This window comes from Marmota marmota, unplaced genomic scaffold, assembly GCF_001458135.2.
Source record: "Marmota marmota marmota unplaced genomic scaffold, marMar, whole genome shotgun sequence".
NCBI lineage: Eukaryota > Metazoa > Chordata > Mammalia > Rodentia > Sciuridae > Marmota > Marmota marmota.
The window spans coordinates 44,771,247-44,798,913 of NW_026000026.1; the positions used below are offsets into that span (position 1 = coordinate 44,771,247).

General features: G+C 37.8%; 1 protein-coding gene across 1 annotated transcript in view; it reads right to left on the minus strand.

The window, feature by feature from the left end:
- Positions 1–27,667, minus strand: part of Ralgapa2 (Ral GTPase activating protein catalytic subunit alpha 2) — a 293,361-nt gene that overhangs the window by 248,954 nt on the left and 16,740 nt on the right. The window contains exons 4-5 of the mRNA XM_048811857.1: positions 16,109–16,166; positions 1,033–1,076 (exon numbers count right to left, since the gene is read on the minus strand). Coding sequence (XP_048667814.1) covers positions 1,033–1,076; positions 16,109–16,166 — 102 coding nt within the window. The remainder of the gene's footprint in view (positions 1–1,032; positions 1,077–16,108; positions 16,167–27,667) is intronic.

Genomic DNA, 27,667 nt, shown 5'->3' on the forward strand with positions numbered 1-27,667 from the left:
GAGAGAGGGAGGAGAGAGGAGAGAGGAGAGAGAGGAGAGAGAGGAGAGAGAGGAGAGAGAGGAGAGAGAGGAGAGAGAAAGATTCACCAATTTCCAAGAGAAGTCAAAATACACCAAGACAGATACCCTAGCTGGCAACAGTACTACCACATTAACTGAGGGGATTTACAGCATACTTCCAAACATACCCCTGGACTCCACCACTGCTCTGCTCAAACCTCCATGTCTTTCCATACTATTCCTCCTTTCCTCTAGCAGGTAAAATGAGGGGTAATGCTGAATACATATTATTCAGCCATCAAGCAAAAATGATGCAGCTCTACACACACCTAATCAAATAATATTTAACATGAGGAAAGTTTCTGTGAAATTCTATAAGTCTCCAATTTTTCTTGTTAACTATAGTTAACTATATTTAATTATAGTTAACTATATTTCCTTAAAAATGTGGGGGTGGGAATATGGAAATCACAGTGAGGTTAAGAATAGATTGTTTCTGTTTTTCAACATATAAGAGGAAAGTTAATATATCAAGTTTTAAGTGTCTGTGGTTGTTTAAACTGGTATACAAACAAAAATGTAGTACCTTATTAAAGACATGAACATATCTACAAGTGAAAAATTCACCAGTCTCACTGCCTTCTGCCACTCATGTTTTGGGGTCATCTTATCCCAGCATCAAATAGTCTATGTCATTATAAATAATACATTTTTATTTTAAAATAATCCAACTTTAACTTAAATTACAAGATCACCAACTGCAAATAGATGAAAAAATATTCAAGAGTGAGGCTCTCTGCTGTTTTTTCCTCCCACAATAGTTCTACTTAAAATGTCCTTCACAATATAAGTGACAAGGTTAAGAACAAAAACCTAAACAATATTTGTCATATACTTTCTCAATTAAAAATAAAAACTAAGAAAGTGGTTTATAAAGATCTTTCATTTTCAAAATGGCCTTTGTTACTTTGCGGCATTAATAAACTTAAGAGTAATAAAAAATGCCATTATATTTTCATCTAAAATAAATACCTTAATAGAATTTCCGGTGTGTAGAAGCTTCTTTAAAGTTGAGCCTGAAAGTTTAAAACAATGAATTAGAAATAGAGTATATAAATAAATGTTTAAGATCTATTTTTTTAAATAAGTTTTAGAAATAAAAGTACTTTGTGATAAAAGGGTATATTTTCCTAAAAGTAAAAGGAAGAAGGACACCCTTGAGAAGCAAAGCAATGTCACAAAAGGAAAAAGTTGTTGAGGTAAAAGTACTTTAAGTACGTTCCTCTTCAAAATTCTTTAAAAATAGTCAAAATGATTGATATTGAGGTAACCCAAATACCCATAGTATAATATGTACAAATATCTTTGTCATACATAAACTGATTTTTTTTTTAATTTTAGAGGTAAAAATAATGTCAAACTACTGCTCACAAAACACTTTTACAAGAATACTTTACAAATATGCAGGATGCCATGTCTCTCTCCTGGCAATGAAGACCACATTTATGAGGTTCAGTCCCTCAATAAATCCTCTAGCAGAGCACTTAGGTCACTGGCAAGGAGGTGGAATTAAGATTTACTCAGAACTACACCAGTCAACAGCTAAAACTTTCACGCTGCAGTCCAGCATTCCGAGAAAAGTCTCTCAATGGAAACATACAACTGAGTATTCTATAAATGCACTCATGCCCCCAGGATGGACATGGTATGGAAACCCCATCTAAATGCCTCTAAAATAGAATCAAAAAAGAAGGGTATTTTCAAAATAGAAATATAACGGAAGTCTCAGGCAGGAGAACATTTCATTTGATCAATTTGCATATATTAAAAAAAATTACTTAGATCTCCCTATTGAATAGTTTTGTGCAATATTTTAAAATCAGATATCCATTCATATTTATTTTATTTAATGTATATCAAAAAGATGAACCACCATGAAATAGAGTCAATGTCTTAAGGATTAATACAAGCCAAATTTCTGTGGATATTGGATACATAGATATGTCTGATCACTAAATGGAATTCAGTAGTCAGGACAAAACCACAGGCAATCTAAAGGAACCTTTAATAATTGCTATACTGTCACTATAACATCTAATACTGGGGCCCTCATCTATTTTATGTGTCTCCCTAGCCCTACTAGTTGCCACTTTATTGACTCATGTGAATAACTGAAAGAATACATAAATGAATAAATAAAATTTAATTAATGGGATTGATTGTATGAATTTTGAACTTCTATTGGCTAACTTTATATTATTATATTTTAATTAGTGAATTATAATTATATATAAGTCCTACCCTCCCTTGCCCTCTTTCATTTCCTCTAGTACTGGTTTTCCTTCTATTTATTTATAGCTCTTTTTCAAATTGGTTTTATAGATAGACATAAAGGTGAAATTCACTGTGGTATATTCATATATATACATAGCATAATTTGGTTGATTTCATTCTACTATTCCTCCCTTTTCCCATCTTTCCTCCCTTCCTATTATTACCTTCTTTCACCCCACTGATCTCCCTTATATTTTCATGGGTCCTTTCCCCTTTTATCCCCCTCTTATTTGGGTCTAGTGTGGCTAATTCTTATTTGTATCTTAAACAAAAATATCCTTTAACTGGAAGTCTGAGGTAAGAGGAAAAACATGTATCCCCCATATACATGGCTTTTATGAATTCTAATGGTTAATATTTCCAAAATATTAAGATATTTAAATTCAAGTGTATTTAAATTCACAGCATTAGTTTAAATATATCATTTATAATAAAGAATGTACTATTATGACTTTACTTTCCTGAATTTAATAAAAAAAACTCATCAAAATTAAAATAGACTTTATTATTGCTATATGTATATACGTGACTACATGAACAATGTGATTCTGCAATCTATACACTCAGAAAACTGAGAAATTATACCCCATCTGATTTAAATGTATGATATGTCAAGATCATTGTACTGTCATGTGTAACTAATTAAAATAAATAAAAAAAATTTCAAACTCTACTTGCTTCTTATTTTCAATTGTGAGACCTACCAATGTCTTTTTGACCAACTGACAATTTTTTAAAGATATTGTAAGGTGAAAAGTTCGTAAAGGTACAAAAATCCTTTATTATTTTAGTTTTAATTGTTTAAAAATTCCCTTTATATATCATGCCTCAAGCTAAACAACAAAGAAGCATACCACCAGACAAGGCTTAAGAACATGGAAAAACTCCCTTTGGGATGCTGGTGCACAAAGACAGTTGGAAGTAGCTAGTGGATCAAGAACATAGAACTTCCTAGGAGTACATGATGCACATACTAAGTAGGCATAAGGAAGCAGGAATTTTAAATTAACCAAAATTAGCTCAAAATGGATCAATATGAAACATAATAACAGAACTACAAGAAGAAAACCACAGGGGATCTTTGTGACTTCAGGTTGAGTAAAAATTGTCTAGACACAATACCAAAAGCATAATCTATAGAAGAAAAAAATTGAATTTCTTCAAAATTTTTAAAAGCTTTACTCCTTAAAAGGCACTATTTAAGGGACTAAAATAACAAGATAGGGAGAAAATATTTCCAAGACATATCTAATAAAAAACAAAGAATATGTAAAGAACTCTCAAAATTTAATATTAAGGAAAAAATGTTTAAATGGACAGTATATTTGAACATACAGGTCCACCAAAAACATACAGATGGCAAACCCATGAAAAGATGATCAAGTTCTTTAGTCAAGGAGATATTACTACTAATCTTTTTTAAATTGACTATACCAAGTATTTTTAACTGGAACTGTCACAGTGAGGATGGTAATATAAAATGGCACAAACACTGTGGAAAACAGTATGGCAGTTAAACATATGCCTTTATATGATTCAGCCATTCCATTCCCAAGAGGTAGGAAAGTGTATATTTATACAAAGACTTGTATACAAATATTTACAGTAGCTTAATATTTCTAACTGCCAAATACTAGAAACAACACAAATGTCTATCAACAAGTGGACAGATAAACAAATTATATAATGTAATACTGTACTATTAAGAAATAAGAATAAACTATTAATATATGCAACAACATAGGTGAATCTCAAGTGAAAGATGAAAACGAGTATATTCAGTATGATTCTATGTATATAAGACTCTAGAAAATGCAAGTTAGTCTATAGCAACAAAAAGCAGATCAGTGGTTAACTCGGGACTGAGTGATGAGGTAGGGAAGGGTGATGAGGAAACTTTTTTTCCAATGGGGATGAGGAAACTTTTGACGGCAAGATCTCTCTTCATTACCTGATAGTAGTATTATTTTCACAGATACATACATATTATTTTTGTGTGTGTATCAAAACTTCTCAAAATGTGCATTTAAAATTCCGTTTACTGTATTCCCAATCAAGATGTTATTCAAAATAAAAAAAGAAAAGGTAGCATAGAAGTGACTGGGTGAAAGATCTAGAGGACGGAGGTTGTGGTCAGAGATCTACATAATGAAAAGTGTCAGGAAGATGCCTAAGGATAGGGGTGAGGAACAATGGGCTGATGAGTAATTTAGATTGGTGGAAAAGACTAGGAGAGAACAAGGCCATGAAAAAGAAGAAGAGGAAGAGAAAGAAAGCAAAAGAAAAGGCAAATGAGATCTGAAATTGCCACTGGAGAAAAGAAAGACTATGAACTCACCCCACAATCCTGAAGGAGACATTGGACCCTCAGGAAAGCCATATTTCAGATGGCCAAGGAGGTGAAACAGAGAGACTGAGGCTGCAGTGCTATTGTTTGTCAAAGGGAGTTGGCCCCGACGCTCCCCTGAGTATTCATTCTACCCATTTTTCATGAACACAGAGGCACTCAGAATTTGGGTCTGGCTGCAATGCACTTTTGAGGGAGTCCTAGAGTCACGTTGATAGGGAGCCCTGCTCCCTCAGGAAGAGTAGGGAATGGCATGGCCTAACGGCAAAGGAACCAGGAAAAGCTATAAGACTTAGGCTTCTAAGAAGAGTATAGAACCCAGAAGGCTGTAAAAACTTTAAGAAAAGAGGCTGGTGAGAAGTTGTGCTCACATTCAGAAATATGGGGCCACTGGGTACCCCCAGGCATAAAGCCAGGGACACTCTTGAAATGTCGAAAACAAATTTCAGTTTAGTTATGCACTTGGTTTTTATACTATATATAAGAAAAATCTAGTTAAATAGATGAAATTTAATAACAAGTCATATTTAAAAATTCATGAAGTACTGCACATATGTAAATTTTCTAACAACTAAGCCCTACTCTTTTAGACCTGAGAGTGATTTATTTTCAACAATTTTACAATAAAACACCTCTAATACAAAATGTGTCCTTTCACTCACTCCATACACATTTATTAGGCACAGCACCATACACTGAATCAAATAGGAAAGCTGCTATCTAGAGGCTCATGAGAAGCAAATCCTTTAAAAGTGAACAGACATATAACTTTAGTTCTGTGTTGGGGACACATGGACACATGGATAAGTACTACAGCTCTTGCATCAAATATCCTTATTTTCCTGCTGCTACCATCCACTATTATCTCATTCCCATTTTTATCTCATTATTGCCCAAAGATAAGGTGTCAAGCACCCACCCAGTATCTACCACAATTTACTCATCTAAAAGTGGCTTCAGAAAAGCTTGATAAACAATTTTTCCATTTGTAATCAGTAATGGAAATTTGCAAATAGCTCAGTTGTAGGTTAGCTAATATCACGGAGTACATGAGTGTTATTTCATCCACATTCCCAATTTTGTTCTTCAAAGATCTCTTATAGCAGTACCTCTCTATATGCGGAATAATGAACCGGTGTTTATTTCACACTGTAAAAAAATTTCCTCATTCAGTGATTTACAGAAAAGAGTCAGCCATTAAAAACCAAAACAAGAAGAAACTAGACTATTTTCCTTCTAAGAAAAAAATCCATGTATGTATAATATGTCAAAATACACTCTACTCTTATGTATATTTAAAAAGACAGGATAAAAAACTGTTTTAAGAGAAATCAAACAAAACAAAGTGACATATAAGACAGACTTTGTGGCATAAAAGGCAGAGCATTGTGGTAGTTGCTGTCTATTACTTTCTTCTCAGGGTAAAATATGGCTATCAAGGAAGCCTGAGAAGTTTTGAGACTAGCAGAATATAGGAGTTGCTCTTATTTCTGATTTTTCTGCTTAGTTAATTGTCAATTCCAGGAAATATACTGCATGTGGCCCAAACTTCAAGGTTCTATCCCAACGTTTCAGAGTGCCTTTCCCTACAAGCTGCAATAACATTTAATTAAGAAGTTATATAGTAGTGGTCTTCCTATAAGGTAAGGAATATTAACTATCTAGACTGTTAGACACTGGTTGGTGAGAGGACCACTAATTCCAGAAGTTTTGAAGAAGTCAAGATGCCAGTACTGGGAAGACGGTCAAAGCACAGTCCTTTCTTTGGAGGCTGGTGTTGTTGGGTGTGCAGGAGATTCCTGGCTGAAGTTAAGTTTCCATCTCGACAGAACATCACAGAATCCCTTGCCCCTCACCCTCCTCTCCGAAGAGTGCCAAATTCAAAGGTTTCCTTGACCAATCCCCACAGGACACAGTGTCCGCTCACTGTTCCTGAGTCACCCTGCCAATCAGCACCCACCACGGCCCCTACGCAACCCTTCTTAAGCGGAAGCTTGTAAGCACACACCCTCGGCCCTCTACCTCTCTTCCTCTTCTTTCTCTCCTTTCTCTGCCCTTTTCTTCTTCTTCTTCCTCTCCTCTCTCTTTCTCTCTGCCCTCCTCCGCTCCTCTCTCTGCTCTCTGCCTCTCCTTTTCTTCCCTTTCCGGCAGCCCCCCAATAAAATCTCTTGGTTGAATCTCTGTCTCAGGTGAGTCACTTGCCTTTCATTGGTGCCTTTACTCATATGGGACTCCCCTGCTTTTAAGCAGGACTCCCATCTTGCCGGAGATCACCATCTGAGCAGAGACCAACCTGCGCCCATCTTCTGGATTGCCTCCTTCGCATCCACCATCAGCCTACAAATTGGTGAGTCCCCCTCTCCGGACTCCCAAACCTTCCGAGGCACAGTAACAGGGCCGTTGATCTTCCAGCCCCTGTGGTGTCTCGCGGGGAGGAATACATCCCATCCAGACCTTCATGGTCGCTGTGGTCCTCCTGAAGTCTTCCCCTTCCAACAGGCCTCAGCTGGCTTGAGAATTGGCAAGCCCCTTCCCCTCCTTGAGTGTGGGTCTCCTCTTTCCCCCTTTTGGTTGAAAACCCTGGCTCCCAGGGCCCTCCAGGAGGGCACCTCACCAGAGGATTTTCGGTAACAACTGTATACTCGGCCTAAAATCTCGTTCTGATATTTGGCTCGAGTGGGACGTCTCTCCAGTCAACATATCATACCCTTCCTCATAGTCCCAAGGGGGACACCTCCTCCCTGCCAGCCGACTACCTCGGCAATTTGGACACCCTCAGCCTAACCCTGGAGATCAAACCCAAGAAACTGATAAAATTCTCTACTCAGAATTGGCCCAATTATCCCTTAGATAACCAAAACCATTGGCCCCCTTGTGGGTCCTTGCTGCAGTCTGGCTGGGCACAAATAACTGGGAGGTCACGAGCCACTTGTAGGTTCAAACAGGAACTACTTTATTGCCCGAACCCAATGGGAACTCCACCGGAACTCAACAGAAACTCTGCGAGAACCAACGGGAACTCCGCGAGAACTCAAAAGTAGTGGGCACCCGAGGTAGCAGGAGCCGCCTTATTGCCGGACAGCAGAGATTTATATATACAACTGAATACACAGCTTGTTTCAATTTAGCATCATCCAGTTACAGCAAACAGTCATTATCTTAATAATTATACACAGCTTAACTTAATTATCATCATCTTAATGGCTCGCTGGCGTTACTTCTCAACCACTCCTCCTGGCAAAATGCCAGGCACCATCTTGACTTGGTTGTGGCTCTCAACAGGTCCTTAGACCCCGCCATTGTATGGGATATCTATAACTACTGTGAGCGATCGAAAAAATGGGCAGATTACATATATTCAGGCTTTCTTCCTCTGTCTTGCTGCACTCTTGCAACCCAAAGCATGTCTTCTTGGCTTATAAACCCTCCTCTCTTTCTGCCTCCTCATCCAAGGATTTCAATCCAACCAACTAGCCACAGCAGTCATATCTTGCCCAAACCCCTCCCCTACTCTCCTCTTCCCTTGTCTGTGCCAGTCCCTGCCCCTGCCCCTCTGGCTCCTCCTTCTTCGGGCCCTGCCCCCACTTCCTCTTTCAGTCCTCCCCACCTGCTCCCATGTACAGTCTGTCCAGCCACACTCTACTTCAATTATGGCTCCTTTGAGAGAGGTTGCTGGGGCAGAAGGGATCCTTAGGGTCCACGTGCCCTTCTCCATAGCGGACCTTTCACAGTTGAAAATGTTTGGGTTTCTACACCACCAACTCTGCCTCATATATAAAGGAGTTTTAGTACTTACTCCAAGCCTGTAGTCTCACTTTTCATGACATTTACATGATCCTGGCCAATACCCTTCTCCCAGAGGAATGCAGGCAGGTCTGGAAACAAGCCCATAATTATGCTGATGAGGTCCATCAAACCACCCTGCCCCACCCTCTAGGCGCCCAGGCAGTTCCTGATCTGGACCCTAATAAGGACTACAATACTGCTGTAGGATTAACCCTGAGGGACCAATTTTCTACCAGCCTAGTTGTTGGACTCAGCTGGGCAGCTCAGAAGGCAGTAAACTTTGAAAACCTCCAAGAAATTATTCAGAACAAAAACTTTCCACCTTACTAGATAGACTGACTAAGGCTCTCCAGCAATAACTAATTTAGACCCTGAGATCCCCGATGGGAGACAGCTCCTAATGACCTACTTCTCCCAGAGCTATCCCGACATTTGGGCGAAAATTTAAAAACTGGAACAGGAACCCTTGACCCCTCAGACTGAAGTCCTAGCCACAGCCTTTAAGGTGTACCACAACCAGGATGAGAAGGCCAGAAATCAAAAAAGCCAGATGCTGGCACAGGCTCTATGGGGACCTACCCCCATGGACCCCTTCGTTTTTGGCTAAATACCCACCACCTAAGATGGCCCCTGGGCCCTGTTTTAAGTGTGGGACACAGGGACACTGGGCATGAGTGCCCAAATCCCAGGCCACCTATGCGTCCACACCCTAAATGCTAATTAAGGGGTCACTGGGCCATGGACTTCCTCGGCTCCCAAAGGGGAGCCAAATCCACTCCAAGCCCAGATATGGATCTTTTGGGGCTGGCAACGGATGACTGAAGGGGCCTTGGGACTCTCTCCCCGACAACCACCATCACCTTTCAGGTGCCCAGGTTCACTATTATGGTTAATGAACGCCTAATTAACTTCCTTTTAGACACAGGGGCCACTTATTCAGTCTTGAGAGAGTTTTGGGGACATACTGTTCCATCCTGTTCCCCCATTGTCGGGGTAGGAGGACAAACAATCCTTACCCTTAAAACCCCCATGCTCTCTTGTAGGTTTTACCACCAGCCTTTCTCCCTCCAGTTTTTGGTAATGCCCCAATGCCCCATTCCCCTATTGGGAAGGGACATCTTAGCCAAATTCCATACCTCCATCACATTCCATCCCAGCTTTTATTTTATCCTCGCCCTTGCAGAAGCAACCCACACATCGATAGGCTCTCCTCCTTCTCTCCCTCTGGAGGTAAACCCTCAAGTTTGGGATACTTCCACCCCCTCTCTGGCTCACTGTGTCCCTGTCAGAATTCATCTTAAGGACCCTCAGCATTTCCTTTGTCAACCTCAATACCCTCTTACAACTAGCAATATTCAGGGCCTACAGCCCATTATTAAGGATATAAGGCACAAGGACTTAAGACCTACCCACACCCTTACAACACTCCAATCTCGGCCATAAAGAAACCTAATGGACAGTACTGCCTTGTATAAGACCTACGAATCATTAATGAGGCAGTTATTCCCACCCACCCGGTGGTTCCCAACCCTTACTCTTCTTTCTCATATTCCCCCTTCGACCACTCACTTTACTGTCCTGGATCTTTTATTTTTTTTTTAATATTTATTTTTTAGGTATAGATGGACACAACACAATGAACCTGGGTCCAGCCTGTGCTAGGGGAGCGCTCTACCGCTGAGCCACAATCCCAACCCCTGTCCTGGATCTTAAAGATGCCTTCTTTACAGTGCTTCTCCATCCCGACTCTTATTACCTCTTTGCCTTCACATGGGAAGACCCTACATCCTTTAGGTCTCACCAGATGATATGAACAGTCCTACCTCAAGGCTTCAGAGACAAGCCTTGACACAGGATCTAACTGCTTATGACTTGGGGGATAGCACTCTCTTACAGTTGGATAGAAGCCTTCCCTAACTCAAGGGAAACTGCTGACACTGTCATCTCCATCCTCATTGAGCAGATAATTCCCAGGTTCAGACTTCCCGCCTCCATCCAGTCAGATAATGGTCCGGCCTTCATTTCTCAGGTTGTTCAACTAGTCTCCAAAGGCCTCAACATCACTTGGAGGCTCCACATCCCCCACCAGCCCCAATCCTCGGGTAAGACTGAGAGGGCTAACGGCATTCTCAAGGATCATCCCACTAAACTTGCTATTGAATTCAGGCTGTCCTGGCCCAATCTCCTGCCATTGACCCTCACCCAAATTCGGGAAACCCCTAGAATCCCCTCAGGCCTTAGGCCCTTGGAGCTACTCCATGGGCGCCCTTTCTTAACCAACCAAAGCTTTCCAGTTACTCCTCCTCCCCTTGTGTCCTACTTGCCCTATCTCACACTTTTACACAAACTCCTAAGGGAACATGCAGACAGGTGTCTTCCTGCGCCATCCTTTACCTCTGTCCCAACACAACCAGGAACTGACGAAGTCTTACTTCTCAAGGTTTCTCGCCAACCCTCTCCTTCTTTTACTAATCATTAATCTCTCTCAAGTGTCTATCTCAACCCAAAGATGGTGCTTCTACAGCCAAGCAACATGGAAGCAGGATGGCACCACCCGCTCTCAGTTTATGGGTCAAAGCGATTGCTGTTCTACTGGTTGCAATCCGGCGGTCATCCTTAACATTAATGGATTCAACCATCTCGTCCCACTTATGTTCAGCAATACTATGCTTCATAGCAGACCAAACTGAGGAATCTTGTAAGCGCTGGCCTGACACCTATGGCGGTGCCCTTATAATTCATGCAAGAAAAGCTTCCTAGATAAGCCTTGCTATAAGAGTCAAGCATACCCTAAATTAAGTATTTGGTACCCATGGGACCCAAAATGGGCTTCTGGTGTTGATGGTAAATTTTATTCTTGGGGTTTTGCCAAGCACCCCTCAACCTCTATCATAAAGTCTCCTCACATTTAAGACTCGGCCACTAGAGATACGCTTACCCTCCCCTTCCTCTCTCCAGCCCTGGGAGTCTCTGGCCCCTCCAGAAGGGGTCCCGAAAAACCTTGGCCAGGTCTTCCGTGACTCTGGCCCCATCCAGGTTGGGAGCCTCGACTGCCAGGATTTGGTGACAACCAATCTTTGCAGCTCAACTGCCTGATTTTTGGCTCTAGCAGGGATGCCCCTTTTACCAATAAATCAGTTCCTTCCCCCTCTCCCTTATACTACATTTGCAACATGTAATGCGTCCTCTCTGCTGGTCGACTCTCCCTTACAATGCCTTTTAGACAACCTCAAAACCCTCTCCTTAACACCAGGCATCAATATACAAGTGTTCCCTCAAATTCACATAACCATCCAGGAGCAAGAGAAGGAACTCCAACACCAACTGGATGCAGTTGCCCATCCTAAAGCTGACCCTTTCTCACAGATGGCCCTAATACTTCAGGGCCTTCAGCTTCTCAATCCAAAGTTAATAACATTTCAGACTGTTTCCTCTGCACAAGTTTGGATCGTATTCTGTTAGTTAATTCCCACTGAGGAAGTACTTTTTTGTAACTCATCAGGGAATTTCCCTTGCTGCTACACTGCCTCTGGTTCAGCACCCTGTGACCAGATTGTTCAAATTTCTTCCCCAAACTTTGCTCTGCCAGGGTTCTTTTTCTAGTGCAATGGTACGCTAACAAAAATCTAAGCCTCAACATGCCCTTTGCTTTTTGTGTTCCTTCCACTATGCTCCCTCAATTAAATCTGTACAGTGAGGCTGAATTAACATGGCTTGTTACTACCTCTCTTTCCAGGACAAGAAGGGCCGTCTTTCTATCCTTTAAAGCTCCACATTTCACGCCTGAGGGTTTCTTCCCCCCTTCCCAAGGAAGACTTTCCTCAACCCAAGAAACCCTCACAACAACATGCCTCACTCTAGTTCCACCCGTCCCTTTGCCACCCTCCTAGCATCCACTTCCCTCACCCCTACTTCGTCTGCTTCATCAGACATCCAAGATTGCCCCAATAATTGGGATTTTCTTGTTCGTGCCTTTCTACCATGTATCATAAATTCCTGCAGAATCAAATAGGCAAAATATCTAATCAGACCTTTAACCAGCTTCTCCTCGGGGATTACCAGCTACTTGCTACCTCAGCGGACACTTGTCCCTTACGTGAAGGCCTCACCAACGGCTGACGGCACTTCACCATCGTGGATATGGAGCTACAAAATGGAAACACGACTGGGGAAATTCACTAGCCTGTCACCCAGAGTTTCTAGGCCCATTTGCATTCGTGTGCCTCCTCCTGACTGCTGGTCTTTTCTCAGCCAGTCCCTCTCACTAGACCTCTGGCCAGAAGCTCCTCTTCCTTCTTCTTGCCTTCAGGGACAAGGATTGGATCGAGACTATCCATGACCTATGGCTTCGAGGAACTTTCATCGATCAGCCCCAAGGAAATTCACATCTTCAGTGCCCTGGCCTTTATAGCTATGCTTCTTTTGTCCCTGTACCCTGACCACTCATCCCTTCCTTCACACTCTTTGTCCCTCTCTAGCAGGAAGCAGCCAGAGGATCTCATTGCCCTGCTCCCAACATAAAAACAAAAAGGATGGAATGTTAGGTGTGTGGGAGACTCCCTGCTGAAGTTAAGTTTCCATCTCAGAGAGAACATCACAGAATCCCTTACCCCTCCTCCTCCTCTCTGAAGAGAGCCAAATTCAAAGGTTTCCTTGACCAATCCCCACAAGAAACAGTGTCCGCTCACTGTTCCTGAGTCACCCTTGGAATATCTGCTGATTGTGAGATATTGTTTCTGCTTCCGTGACTATGCACACATTATAGCCCATCCAGAAGGCCTCTTCTATGCTTTTCAATACTTAACCTGCTCATCTTTCAAGGTTCCGAAAGAAGTTACCTGTTGTGAAGTCTCCCTCAATTCCTGGCAATCAGCACTTGCTGCGTCCCTATGCAACCCTTCTTCAGCCGAAGCTTGTAAGCACACGCCCTCTGCACTCTTCCTATTCTTTCTCTCCTTTCTCTTTCTCTCTGCCCTCCTCCTCTCCTCTTTGCCTCTCCTTTTCTTCCCCTTTGGGCAGCCCCCCAATAAAATCTCCTTCTTGGGTGAGTCACTCACCTTTCAGGTGTTTCCTTATAGCTTCTTAGTTTCTACAATGAACTCAGTCAAGAACTTGAGTGACAAATAGTAACAGTATTCATAACTCCAAATAAAATAGAAAGAAAACAAGAGGTACAGTACAGCATGGAATACAAATGTGTGCAATGACAATTATCAACAATTTCAAAATTGACAAATTATCAACAATTTCAAAAAATTTTTGAAATTATTGATCTCAACAATTTCAAAATCTAAAAGGTTGTGAAAACAAAAGCTTTTTTGTGTAAGTCCTAGTGGGAAGAACATGATCTGAACTATGTTGATAACACCTAAGACTCCTTCTCCACTGATGGTTACTACTCATATCTTAAGTTCCACAACTAATAACTCACTTGGTTAGAAACTGCTGCCCAGATTCCTGGGGTGTTATTTACAGACATTACACTATGTTGATGTTCTAAATGGTTTGTTACATTGTACATCAATGCACATGTTGCTATTCTAAAATATGAAAGTTTTCAAAGCACAGCTAGCCTGAAGATCAATATAAAAGAAATGCAGACCTATATAAACACCAATTTTTACCCAACTTGATTAATAATGCAAAATTGTATTTATCTGAAAAGATTCTATTTGACTCAAGCATTAAATATATAAGCACCAATAATAAATAAGGATGGTTTTATATGCTATTTATATGCAAATGCTCGTACTGCAGCATTCTGAAATATGACTCAGTCCAACCACTTTATAGAGACATCTTATGCTACCTACCAGGTAAATAACATATACTGCTATTACATGGCTCAGGAGACTAATACTTTGAAATCCCAATCAAAGACTCTGAGGTCTTCTTGATAAGATGCCACCAAACTAGGTAAAAACCTACTTGTGCCAGTAATTTTAACCAGTTTTTGTGATATTAGGCAGAATTAAAGTAATATCACACACTGCCTACTAGATGTATAAAGTTTCCCAACACAAATGCAAATTAGTTTTCACATAGTTCTAATAAGTTTATTCATGCTGAGGGGAGTCCACTAATCTTCAGACATTCTAAAGTGCTTTCTGAAGAAAATGAGTATGGTTTTCATACAAATGATATAAACAAAATTAAAGAAGGATTATATCTAGCACAGATTAAAAATACTTCATGCAGTTATTTCTCTTTGTCATTTACTTCTACTATACTTTGAAGCATTACAAATCCCCATGATGTCTCTTTAGATTATACTTTGCATTTAAATTTTTTATCTTTCTATTAATTTAAATTCACAAGCTCAAAGTTTGAACTAAGCAGAAATACTATGAACAACTATCTAAGATTTAAAGGAAAACTTTCTTTTGTTTCTTTAAAAGAGTTAAAAATCAAGAAACTTTCTTTAATGATTTATTCATTCAGTTCCATAGATGTATTACTATATATACACCTTTTTCCTTTAGATTTATAATATATAACTTCAAATATGTTCAATTTCTATAAAAGTCAGGTCAACATTTTTTTTCAACATTTAGGATTCTGAATTTTAGAATATCTGCTGATTGTGAGATATTGTTTCTGCTTCCGTGACTATGCACACATTATAGCCCATCCAGAAGGCCTCTTTTATGCTTTTCAATACTTAACCTGCTTATCTTTCAAGGTTCCAAAAGAAGTTACCTGTTGTGAAGCTTCCCTCAATTCCTCTAAATAATTATACTGCTTTTCTTTTTTGCTCCCATTATACTTCTTTCATAGTGACAATTACACTGCAATTATTTTTCTCATTTAACCACTCACAGGATAATAGGCCCATAAGATACAAGAATGAGGAGATATTCTTTGTTTCTGTGTCAAAACTTCATACCAACTGTCTCTCTCAATAAACATCTGAATGAATGAATGAATGATCAACAGAGTTAGATTCCATTATGAGGTTCATGATCTCCTCCAATATGACATCTGGTAAGGAAGAAAAATTGTAGGAAATGCTAGTCTCTTGAAAGGCAGAAGAACTGAAGCAGACAGTCTTTAAAACAGAAGGCAGAATTAACAATTAACCCCAGATGGGCTGTGCATATTAAATTAAGATGAGATGTTGTTAGATATTAAAAGCTACACAGAAAGGGCAGCCATGGTAACTTGCTTTATTTCAAGTTTCCTCTCACTATCACATCCTAAAGCATTCTAACAGACAATTTTGAGTCAATGGTATAGGTTACAGAACAAGAGAATTTTGCAAGAAGATATAAAATTATTTTAGAATACTCTAGATCAGTGTTTCTCAATCTTCATGTACACAGAATCCCATTAGGATCCTTGTTAAAAATATAAATGATCATGTTCAGTAGGTCTAGTTGGGGTCTGAGATTCTGCATACCTATCAAGCTCCCAGAGGAAGTCTGATGCCAATCCATGGGACACACTTTAAAGGGCATTTTTAGAATAAGAGACATTTTCCTTCAAAGTCCATGTCAGACTTGTCTTGGGTTTTAACTGTTAAACCCTTATCAATAATCCTTGCTATAAGCTGTCTTAATGGTATTCATTATATAAATCATCACTGAAAATTCCACTAAACGAAATACATATTACTGAAAAGCTTTTAAATTTCTTTCTTACCTATACTCTGGTAATGCCATCGAAAGAAAATTCGCTCAGGTAGAAACTGCAGTATTTTCTATAAAATAAAAAAATAAAGTATAAAGAAAATAAACCATGAAACTTTGTATTCTTGTGTTAAGCCTATATTACCTGCTATTTTTAAGTTTCAGAAAAGAAAAGGAAAAGTATTTAACATAAATATTGCACTTTATTACATATTTCTATGGGAGTTTCTTTTACTTGCCCTAGGCAAGTTTCTTTCTCTGAATGTTTTAAGAGACTATTATCCCAAGTTTAACTCCCCAACAAGGTCAAAGAAAAAAACTTAATCACTCTGTCTTTATTAAATGACAGTCATAGCTTAAATATTAAAAGAATATTTTCCCAAATGACAGAATTCCCAGGTTTCTTCTTTTTCACCTTCTCCTTCTCATTTTCATCATAATTATCATTAGTCAAAAACAGAGCTGGGAAGAAAGAGGAACAAAAAGAAGATAAAAAAAATTCAGTAGGAAAAAAAACCTGAAACTGGTGGCAAGAATTTCATGATATTAACAGCATAAAAATAAGTCTTAGCATCATAGTTACGCATGTCCTCATTGGTAGATAAAGAAAAAAAAAATCTATGATATACACAATTATTTGGCCATTAAAAGTAGCTCCCCATTCCCCCAAAATCCCTAACTAATGAGAATAACTTTTTCCCTCATTCCACAACAAATTTTGTCAAATTACTCTAGGGTAATAAAAGTCCTTGTTCTTTAGCTGTAACTACTTTTCTAAAAAATATAGAAAATCCAAAACTGGTCAAAATACCTTCCTTGGTATTGATAATACATTTCTATTTTACTCTGAAATTAGTAAAGAAAACTAAAAAAGGTACACTGGTACACTGCTGGTGGGACTGCAAATTGGTGCAACCACTCTGAAAGCAGAATGGAGATTCCTCAGAAAACTTAGAATGGAACCACCTTTTGACCCAGTTATCCCACTCCTTGTCATATAACCAAAGGACTTAAAATCAATGTACTGACCACATCAATGTTTATAGCAGCTCAATTCACAATAGCTAAGCTATGGAACCAATCTAGGTGCCCTTCAACAGACCAGACGAGTGGATAAAGAAAATGTGGAACAATGGAATATTACTTGGCCATAAAGAAGAATGAAATTATGGCATTTGCCAGTATATGGATGAAACCGGAGACTATCATGCTAAATGAAATAAGCCAATCCCCAAAAAAACAAAGGCCAAATTTTCTGATATGTGGATGCTAACATACAACAAGCGGAAGAGTAGGAAGAACATTAAGTTCAATAGACAGACAAAGGGGAAGAACGGGAAGGGAAGAGTGATAGGAACAGGAAAGACAGTAGAATAACTGGACGTAACTTTCCTATGTTCTTATATGAATACACAATTAGTGTAACTCCACATCATATACAACCACAAAAATGGAAAATTATACTCCATGAATGTATATGTCAAAATACATTCTGTCATTATAACTAAAAAGAACAAATAAAAAAGAAAAAAGAAAGAAAATCTCCCTTCTAGGTTTAACTAGCCTACTATTCTAACAGATCAAAAAATAATGTGATATAATATCCAGATCTCCTGGGTAAGTATGTTTTTAGGTAGGTAATGAACCGCTTTCTCCCTTTCAGCCAGCTTGAGTTTTTGTTTTGTTTCCTTGTTTGTCCAAGTGGGTCAGTTAAAATATGACACATCTATTTGTTTCATTTGTTCCCAATGAACACCGAAGGAATATATACAAACTTCTGAGAAAAGCCTCAACAGACAAATTTCTATCAAACATAAGTGAATATAAATAACAGGGACTTTTCTTTTATCCTGTACCACTTTTCCACTCATATCCCTACACAGGTGATATCTCCTTGCCATTCAAGTCTCACTTCAAGTGTCACCTCCTCATGAGGCTTTTCTGAGAACTCTATCTAGTGGAGCCTGGCCCTGTTCCCACACCTCCAGGGCTTTCTCCTTTATCTGTCCTGTCCTCTTCATAGTCCTCCTCCTTAGGTGAAAGGATCATACTGATTTACCCATTTTAAGACAACATGCCCTCCACCAAAAGTGTAATAAGCTCCAAGAGAACAACACTTTTGTTGTTCCCTGATGCATTGCCAGCACCTAGAGGATCTCTGACTGGTATACAGGCATACTCAGTGAATGCTCAGGAAATAAATTTTGAATTCTTTTTTCTTATGAAATATTAAAATTTGTAGGTAATCAAACCTATGTTCACATCAACATGGCATGTGTCCCATCTTTCTTTAAATATCATTGAGTTAAGGACATTTAACTCTAAAATTAGTAAAGAAAACTAAAAAATAAAGCTGTAAATTTAAAACAACTGCTCTTCCAAGATGATAGACATAAAATATAAATGTCCTTAGTTACATAACTTGTTATAAATTCTTCCCATCTATAAAGGTAAAAATGCAATACAAACCATATCAAAGATTATTTCTGATTATATAAAGCAGTAAACAGCTGATCACATACTGAAAAATCACTAAGAAGTTCTCTCCGTTCTCTTTTTTGAATGGGAAAGCCTTCATTTAGACTGTCTTTAGAACATTTTGGTTTTTATTTTTTACTATTTCAAAATTAATTTATTTTTAATTTAAATTTGCTATTAATCAACAACAATTGTATTTATTGGGTCACAAGGTGGTGTGCTTTTTCATTTATTTATTTGTTTGTTTTTGCAGTACTAGGGACTGAATTCAGGTTCTTGCACATGCTAGGCAAATGCTTTACCATTTAGCTACATATCCTCCCCTCAAAGTGATATGCTGATGTACGGACATTTTGTGGAATGATTGCAACAAGCTAATTAAATATCCATCACCTCACATACTTGTTATTTGTGTTGACAACACTTAATATATATTATATTAGTAATTTGAAATATAAAATGCATTACTATTAAGTATGATCACCATGCTCAAATCATATTCTTCCTGTTTAATTGAAACTTCAAACCCTTTGAACAACAAGTCTCCTTTCTCTACCTATCCCCTACCCCCGAGTCTCTAAAAAACTGCCATTCTATTCTCTGCTTTTTTCAGTTTGACTTTATTAGATTCTATAAATAGGAGAGATCCTTTGGTATTTGTCTGGAAGTACAAACATAAAACAAACGCAAATAAAAATGCCTAGTCTCACAATTGTTAGGCAAGAGAGAAAATACCATTCACAAAACAAAGCAAAAAGCCTTGACAGAAATTTCTAAGAGGTAATACAGAAGTGAGGGCAAAGTGCCTCATCTCAGAAGGGCTTCATGAACTGTTTCCTGGAAGAAAGCAGCGGAGACTTAGAGGATGAATCATCTTAGCCTACTGGAGAATAGGGATAGAGGAAGAGAGGAAGTGACAAAAGGCAAAAAACCCTGAGTGTCTTAAAGTAACAATATCATCTCACTCCAGTCAGAATGGTAGCTATGGCATGTGTCCCATCTTTCTTTAAATATGAGAATGTGGGGGAAAAGGCACACTCATACACTGCTGGTGGGACTGCAAATTGGTGCAGCCAATGTGGAAAGCAGTATGGAGATTCTTTGGAAAACTGGAAATGGAACTACCATTTGACCCAGCTATCCCTCTCCTCAGACTATATCCAAAGGACTTAAAAACAGCATACTACAGGCACACAGCCACAATGATGTTTACTGCAGCACAATTCACAATAGCTAAACTGTGGAACCAACCTAGATGCCCTTCAGTAGTTGAATGGATAAAAAAAAATGTGGCATATATACACTGAATATTACTCAGCAATAAAAGAGAATAAAATCATGGTATTTGCAGGTAAATGGATGGAGTTGAAGAAGATAATGCTAAGTGAAGTTAGCCAATCCCCCCAAAAAACAAATGCCAAATGTTTTCTCTAAGGTGACTAACTCATAGTGGGGTAGGGAGAGGGAACAAGGGAGGAATAGACGAACTCTAGATAGGGCAGAGGAGTGGAGGGGAAGGGAGGAGGCAGGGGGTTAGCAATGATGGTGGAATGTGATGGACATTATTATCCAAAGTACATGTATGAAGACACAAATTGGTGTGAACACACTTTATATACAGAGATATGAAAAATTGTGCTCTATATGCGTAATAAGAATTGTAATGCATTCCCCTTTCATGTATTTAAAAAATAAAATCAATAAAAAAGTAACAAGAGCAGTAGGAGGGTCAGTGTGGCTGATGGATGAGTGAGGAGGTAAGGAGACGGCATTAGGAAGGCAGGTGAAGCTGCAGGTTAATATTCTCATGGGAGCAGTGCAGCGTCCATTAAAGGGTTCCAGCTGGAGGTAAATTTGAGATGGATGAGAAGAGAAGCGGAGATATCAATGAAGAAGCAATGGTAGTATTTCAGAGGAGAATGAAATGGTCTGTACCATGGTCAGCAAGATAAAGAGAGGCATATAATTAATAGTGATATTAGGAGGTAAAATTGTTAGCATGGCAGATAGAGTGGTTTGGGTAAATTGAAGATTAAGAATTACTCCCACGGTATGATAAAAGGCAATGCTTTAATTCAAGACATCAAGTCCAAAAGGAATCTAATACTTGAGGAGAATAAGCATGTCAAATTAAAGCATCCTAGAACTGGGCACCAATGGATCTTAATGTAGTCTCTCCTCTAGGCAACTGGAGGGTCTGGAGGACAGGAGCAGAATGTGATGTCAATGGGGCTAAGTTACTGGCTAAAAAATGTGTATAAATGAAAGTCACTGGGAGAGAGCTTAAAATGAGAAAACAAGAAGAATCCCTGGAGATATCAACACATTGAGGGAGTCCTGCTAAGAAGGTAAGGATGAAGGTATAGCAGGAGCTAAAGACAAATGTGCAAAAATCAAAGAAGACACCTTTGAGGCACCAGCTATTTATATGTTTATTTATTTTAAAAATCAGAAATACTTATGACTATACTCACAACTTTAAGAAAAAGTTAAAGAAAATGGATGCCAAATGATAAAATGACTTCAGTATTAAATCCAAGGAGCTCAAAATTCTTGCCTGGAGAAGTCATCATCTTTGTAAACCAGACAACAAGTGCCAGAGATGATATAATAAATTAATAAACAAATTATTAATAGCTTTTGCAAAGTAAGTTCTCTAGGAAATATGCTATGATGGAGTTAGTGACCAGAAATGGAAGGCCCTTGTACTCCTGCCTTTTCAGTTGCTGGCTAAGGACCTCAGTAAGAGGATTATGATCAAGGCTGGAAAGCTAAAGGGGCTAGTAGCTAAAGGACATCAACTAATCCAGTCAATGCATAGCAAATTCTTTCTTGAAAGAAAATCTGAGCAGCATATTTTTATGTTTTCCATAATAATCTTCAAATTATTAATTGTGATATTCTTATAGTACTAAAAGGCTGAAGCACTAAGTGTACCTGACTTTAAGCCAGTACCTCTACTGGCCTGTTTCTCATCAGCTGGCTGCTATCTCATGCAGATGGAAGCCTGGTGCCACCAAAGCCTTCCCATCTTTTTGTTGTGTCCTTCCCTGAAATTCCTCAGCCTGAGAAAATGACACAGCAGGGACTTGGTGTCCTACTTTCTCCTGTATTCTCCTTCAAAGAGACCTTGCACTCCACCTACACTACACCTCAGGATCATTTTCTGACTTCATCTTGCCACTAAACTAAAAAACTTTGTATAGAAGTTACCAAGAAAATTAAAGAATCAGGATAGATCTTATCTTGAATTAGATGAATATCTGACACACCCAGTGTTCTTCAAACTTTCAATTTAGTCAGAAAACCAATCTGGCACTGAATCATACTTTTCAGTTTTCCAAAACACATCATGATGTTTTTGACTTAAATTCTCCTTTGTTCACATACAACAAAGAAAAACACCTCTTTTATTTTATAGGATCATATTTTATTGTTGTCAATAATAACTAATGAAAATTAATATAAACAAAATTTAATCAAATACTAATAGTTTGGATTTTAATGCTACATTGATTCATTATATTTAGGGATCTGATTATACAACAGAAGCCAAACTTTAAGAACATTAAAGTGGTGTCTAAATAATGAGCCATGTGAAGCTGAGAAGTAAACTTGGTTGTTGATGGGTGAAATAGTTTATAGATATCTATTAATTCTATTTGATTAATAGTATTGTTTAGGTCTGAGGAGTCTTTACTAAGTTTTTGTCTGGATGACCTATTTATTGATGAGACAGGTGTTTTGAAATCACCTAGTATTATTTTATGGGGTTCTATCTGAGTCTTCATATTGAGTGGGTTTATTTTATGTGTGTGTGTAAACTGCCATGTGGGGCATAAATACTTATAATCATTATATCCTGTTGTAGAATGAAGTGACTATCTTTGTCTCTTCAGATTAATTTTGGCTTGAAATTTACTTTCTTTCTTTTAACTTAGAAGAAAACCTTTTTAAAATCAGGAAATGAAACAATACAGCAGGATGATATAGATACTGTGAGTCTGCCACAAAAGTAGTCTCTAACTTATTCTGAGGTCAGGCTTATCATCATCATTACAACTTCTGGATAAAATTTTTCAGATTTACAAAATGGATGCACTTTATAGACACTCAAAAATGAACTCAATAAGGTTTGGATATAAAACATCATGCCCATATCTGAGCTATTAAAAATACTCTCAAATGGACAGAATCTTATACAGTAACTCAGAGGCTGAAATAATACTCCTTCTGATGTTACCTTTTGTACCCAAATATTGCAAGGGCCATTTTTAATACAAGTCTATGAAGTCAATAAAAGTAAAGTCCAAAACAACTGTCTATGTCTAAGTAAGCCTGTTCCTCAGAAAGTCCCAGATGAAGGCTACCTTTACTGAGGCAAAAATAATCTGGTATTTCTTTTACTGTAGCTGATATTCTAAGCTACACTGCTGTGAATGCCACATAAGCTATTGACACCTTGTTTGTAGTTCCACTGGAGAATAAAAAAAATTCAAGAAAGCCACACAGTGTGAATAAATATTACTTTTCTGAAAAACACATGGCTCTATTTAATGCTCAGTGCTCAACTGCATCTATATGGTAATCCATTATAGCACACTTGAAATCGAAATTAGGTATTACTACTGATCAGCACATCAGGGAATCTGTCATTCTTTTAACTGATTATCCATAGCTCTTTTTTCTTCAGAACCTACTGCATGACCAGGAATAATGTGAAATGTAAGCTGGAGTTTATACAAGATGCCACAGTGTACTTTAAAACGGTTGGTCTTCATTTAATTTGTGTAGGAAACATTTTTCTTTCCAAATTATTACCAAATGATTGCAGCGTATCCCAGTGGATTCACACACTTGATTTCAATTTAACTTAGAAAGGCAGGACAGTGAAGAATGAGGAAAATATTAAACGCTAATTTATGCAATATACTAAAACAATGACCAACTAAACCTGTTTTGTCTGAAAGTAGAGAAGTTGGGGAACAGCCTTTGACCAAATGAGCTGCATGACACATGGGGGCCAAATAAAGAAAATGTTGCCCTGGGAGAAAACAGAAAATTTGTTTTAGAAGAACAGAGTCTTACTTACTTGCCCTTTTGGGTAATAAGTATTCTAAAAACTTAGGATTAGAACTGGCAGTAAAGTTCAAAGAAAGAACAGCATGAATGTGGATGCTACTAGTACAGTCTAGTTTCAAAAGGACCCATGTGCACAGAAGCATAACAGAATACACACTTCCATGGAGAACTTCAGAAAGGGCAATCCATTCTTCTGCATCTTGGTTTCTGGCTTCTCACTACTTAGTAAAAATGACTCAATTCATTGATGTAGATAGAATATTTTCATTGAACTCTTGAGTCTCAAAACTTATTTGGAACTTTTATGTTCAAATGAAATGGAACTAAAATGAAAGATTAAATAATCTTAAAAATAAAATGACTACATTTTTAGATAAAAAATGTCATGTTTTTCTTCTCATACCAGCAATCCCTATCCAACCACTAACTGTCATGAATTAAGAGACGCTCCATCTTTTCACATCCTTAATGGTCTTTGAGACCAAACTCAAATATCACCTCCTGGGAAGAGCCCACCTCAACCGGACCCTTTACCAGCATGCTTCTCAGTTGAATAGGCACAAGACCCACTCCATTAGATACTAGATCTAAATATTGTGTGCCAGGCTCTGTATACACAAATAGATAAATAAGTAGAAAAATCAAGATGACAAAAGGAATTTTGAAAGGAATTGTTTATGTTTAAGGAAGTTAGTTCTAAACAGCAGAAACAAAGAATCTGTTGAGTAGGTACATAGTAAAGATGACTGAGAATAGAAATGTGTCTCCAGACATTTATAGTAAATCTCAACCCATGATTTGATCATTCAAGAGGCAATATTTTTTGGATAATAATAAAATAAATAAAAACATTTCAAAAACTAAACTTAAGATACAAGGCAAAGTCCTCCAAAGAAAATATAACTTTTAAAAAGGCTTCTAATTTCTCCCTCCCATATCCTAAAAATCAACCAATATTAAAATACTAGAAAACTTTATTAGTCAATGAAGACTCAAAGAAGCAAAGAATCCTATCTACAAGTGAAATACTTACAGAAATTACTGCTTGATTAAAGCACAGATGAAGCTGCAAAAAAAGCTGGGGGGTGAGAGTGACTTACAAGATCCTCTTCCCATAAAAGTGGAAAATGCCAAGAACAAGCCTTCAGTAAATAAAGGAAACCTTCCCAAAAAGCAATGGGAATCTCTCCTCTGAAAGAAATTTGCTAATTTTTTAGATTTCCTGATTTATGTTCTCAAAGGATTCAAGAGGATGCAGATTCTTTTTAAAGATCTAGAAAAATAAAGGAAACACATGTATAAATAAGTAATACTATGAAATTAGGAAATATTATGTGAAGATGAAAAACCAAAGAAAGCATGAATCTAGATGGACTGTTGTTCCCAATGTTCCCCCCACACTGGGATACGGCATATCACAAGGCCTCCTTAGAATCAAATAAGATAAAAGAACTGAGAAAAATTCTTTAAAAATACAAAGCTTTAAATTCGTAAAATCAATATATGATTAAACATACTATATAAGCCTAATAGAAAATGTAGAATATTCACATCAAAGAACAAAAACCAGGCTGATCTCAGTCTTTTCCTCAGCAACAAGCTCCAAAGGACAATATGGTCAAGTGATCATTGTAGACAAGCCAAGTGGAATGGGCAGCAGAATACACACAGATGCACCAGGAAAACGGCAGTCCCAAAGCCCACCAAGAACAACACAATTTATGTTAAAGGTATCTAAAGAATATTATAGCTATTTTGAGAAATAAATAAAATTCAGACTTTGGGGCACAAGGGAGAAGACAACTATTTGAAAATTATATAACCAGTTACATGTCTTTCAAGCAAAAAGAAAAAATTCTAGAACTAGAAGTACATCAGCCACATACTCCCTCCCTCTCAACATACCACATGATTTACATTTTAGCAAATATAGAGATTAATCAAAATAATCCAAAAGCAATTATGCAGTTGTACAGACACTGAGCTATATGTACTTAATTAGTGTTAATGTGTTTATAAAAATAGAGTAAATTTCCAAAACAACAAAAGAGAAATAACATTATAAAATTATTGTAATAATCTAGGTATATACTGATTAGAATAGCTAAGAAGTAAGAAATACAAAAGACATGTGGAGTTAAAATAAAAGCATTAGAATATATCATCAAATGCTGCTTTATTCTTGACATAGTTCAGAAAAAAATGATTCACATAACTTTTGTTCATTTTAAGGATAATTGCCAGAATGAAAGAATATAGAAAGCATACCTTTCAAATTATAAGGCATATTCCACAAAGCACAAACTCAGCAAACTCTCACACACAAAAAAACAAAGTTAAAAGCCAAAACTATTGATTACCTCACACAAAAAGGTAATTAAATATAAGCCGGTCAAATTCCCCTACTAAAGACCAACTCCATTAGAACTGGCTTTCAAACATAGAAAAATTACAATAAAATACAGAAAATGATGTCTGAGGCACATAGGCACATGCATCCGCAATAAAGCAATGAATGAAATGCATAATGCAAATTGGTGCAACCACTATGAAAAGCAGTATGAAGACTCCTCAGAAAATTGGGAATGGAACCACCATTTGACTCAGCTATTACACTCCTTGGTTTATACCCAAAGGAATTAAAATTAGCATACTACAGTGATACAGCCACATCAATGTTTGTAGCAGCTCAATTCACAATAGCTAGACTATGAAACCAACCTAGGTGTCCCTCAATAGATAAATGGATAAAGAAAATGTGGTATATATACTCAATGGAATATTACTCAGCTTTAAATAAGAGTAAAATGTGGAATTCTCGAGTAAATGGTTGGAGTTGGAGAATATTATCCTAAGTGAAATAAGCCAATCCCACAAAACCAAAGGCTGAATGTTTTCCCTAATATGCGGATGCTAATTCACAGTAAGGCAGGGGGCACTAAGGAAGAATAGAGTTGCCTTAGATTAGGTAGAGGGAAGTGATGGGAGGGGAGGGGATGTGAGGATAGGAAAGATAGTAAAATGAAACAGACATTATTACTGTATGTATATATGTGAATGCATGACCAATATGATTCTGTAACATGTTCACTCAGAAAAATGAGAAATTATATACCATCTATGTATATCAAAGTGCATAAATGCATTCTACTATCATGTATAAATAATTAAAACAAATTAAAATTTTTTTTAAAAAAACCTGGTTTTCCAACCCCTAAATCTTGCTCTCCTGTAGCCTACTTGTTGCAGACAAAGTGACCTCTCCAACGTGATGGTCTCACCCAGATAATATCCTCTTCCTGCAGGACCAGATAGAAAGTCCTCCATCCTCCCCCACGTGGATCCAAGCCACCCTGCTCTCCTCCCCTCCCTTCTTCACCAGCAAGATTCCTCCATATTGGAACAAAGAAAAATCTCTTGAAGGCCAATTTCTTAGTTTTGCTTATTTTATATGAGCTTGAATCCTTTTCAACTGTGGTTTATATCTCTGGTAATTTTGTTAGTACCTTGGAATGTAAAATTGTGGGGGCAGTCCTGTCATGTGTAGATTGTTTGCACTAAACTTTTGATTGCTTGCACTAAATTTTTCTATGACTATTACTTGTTGAATCCTTGTGTTTTATGTTAGAATAAAAATTCTAGGAATAAAAAAATAAATGCATGAGTTGATTCATAGATTTCTATAATTTTCTCAATTTATTTAATTAATTAATAAACATTCTTATTAAGTGCCCATCAGTGCCAGGTACCATACAAGGGATCAGAGAGAGAAGAGGGCAGTGGTGCAGATAAGACACTGTTCCTGCTCTAAACATTACAGGCCCTAAGGGAAAAATGTGAGAAAATCAGCAAAGTCAGTATACACACAGAAAGCTAGGACAGAAAGGCCCACTTTCGAAGGATAAACAGTTTTGAATTGAATCTTGAGGGACACCCAAGGGTGAGCCCTCCAGACAAGGGCATTTTAGGCAAAAAAAAAAAAAAAAAAAAAAAAAAAAAAAAAAAAAAAAAA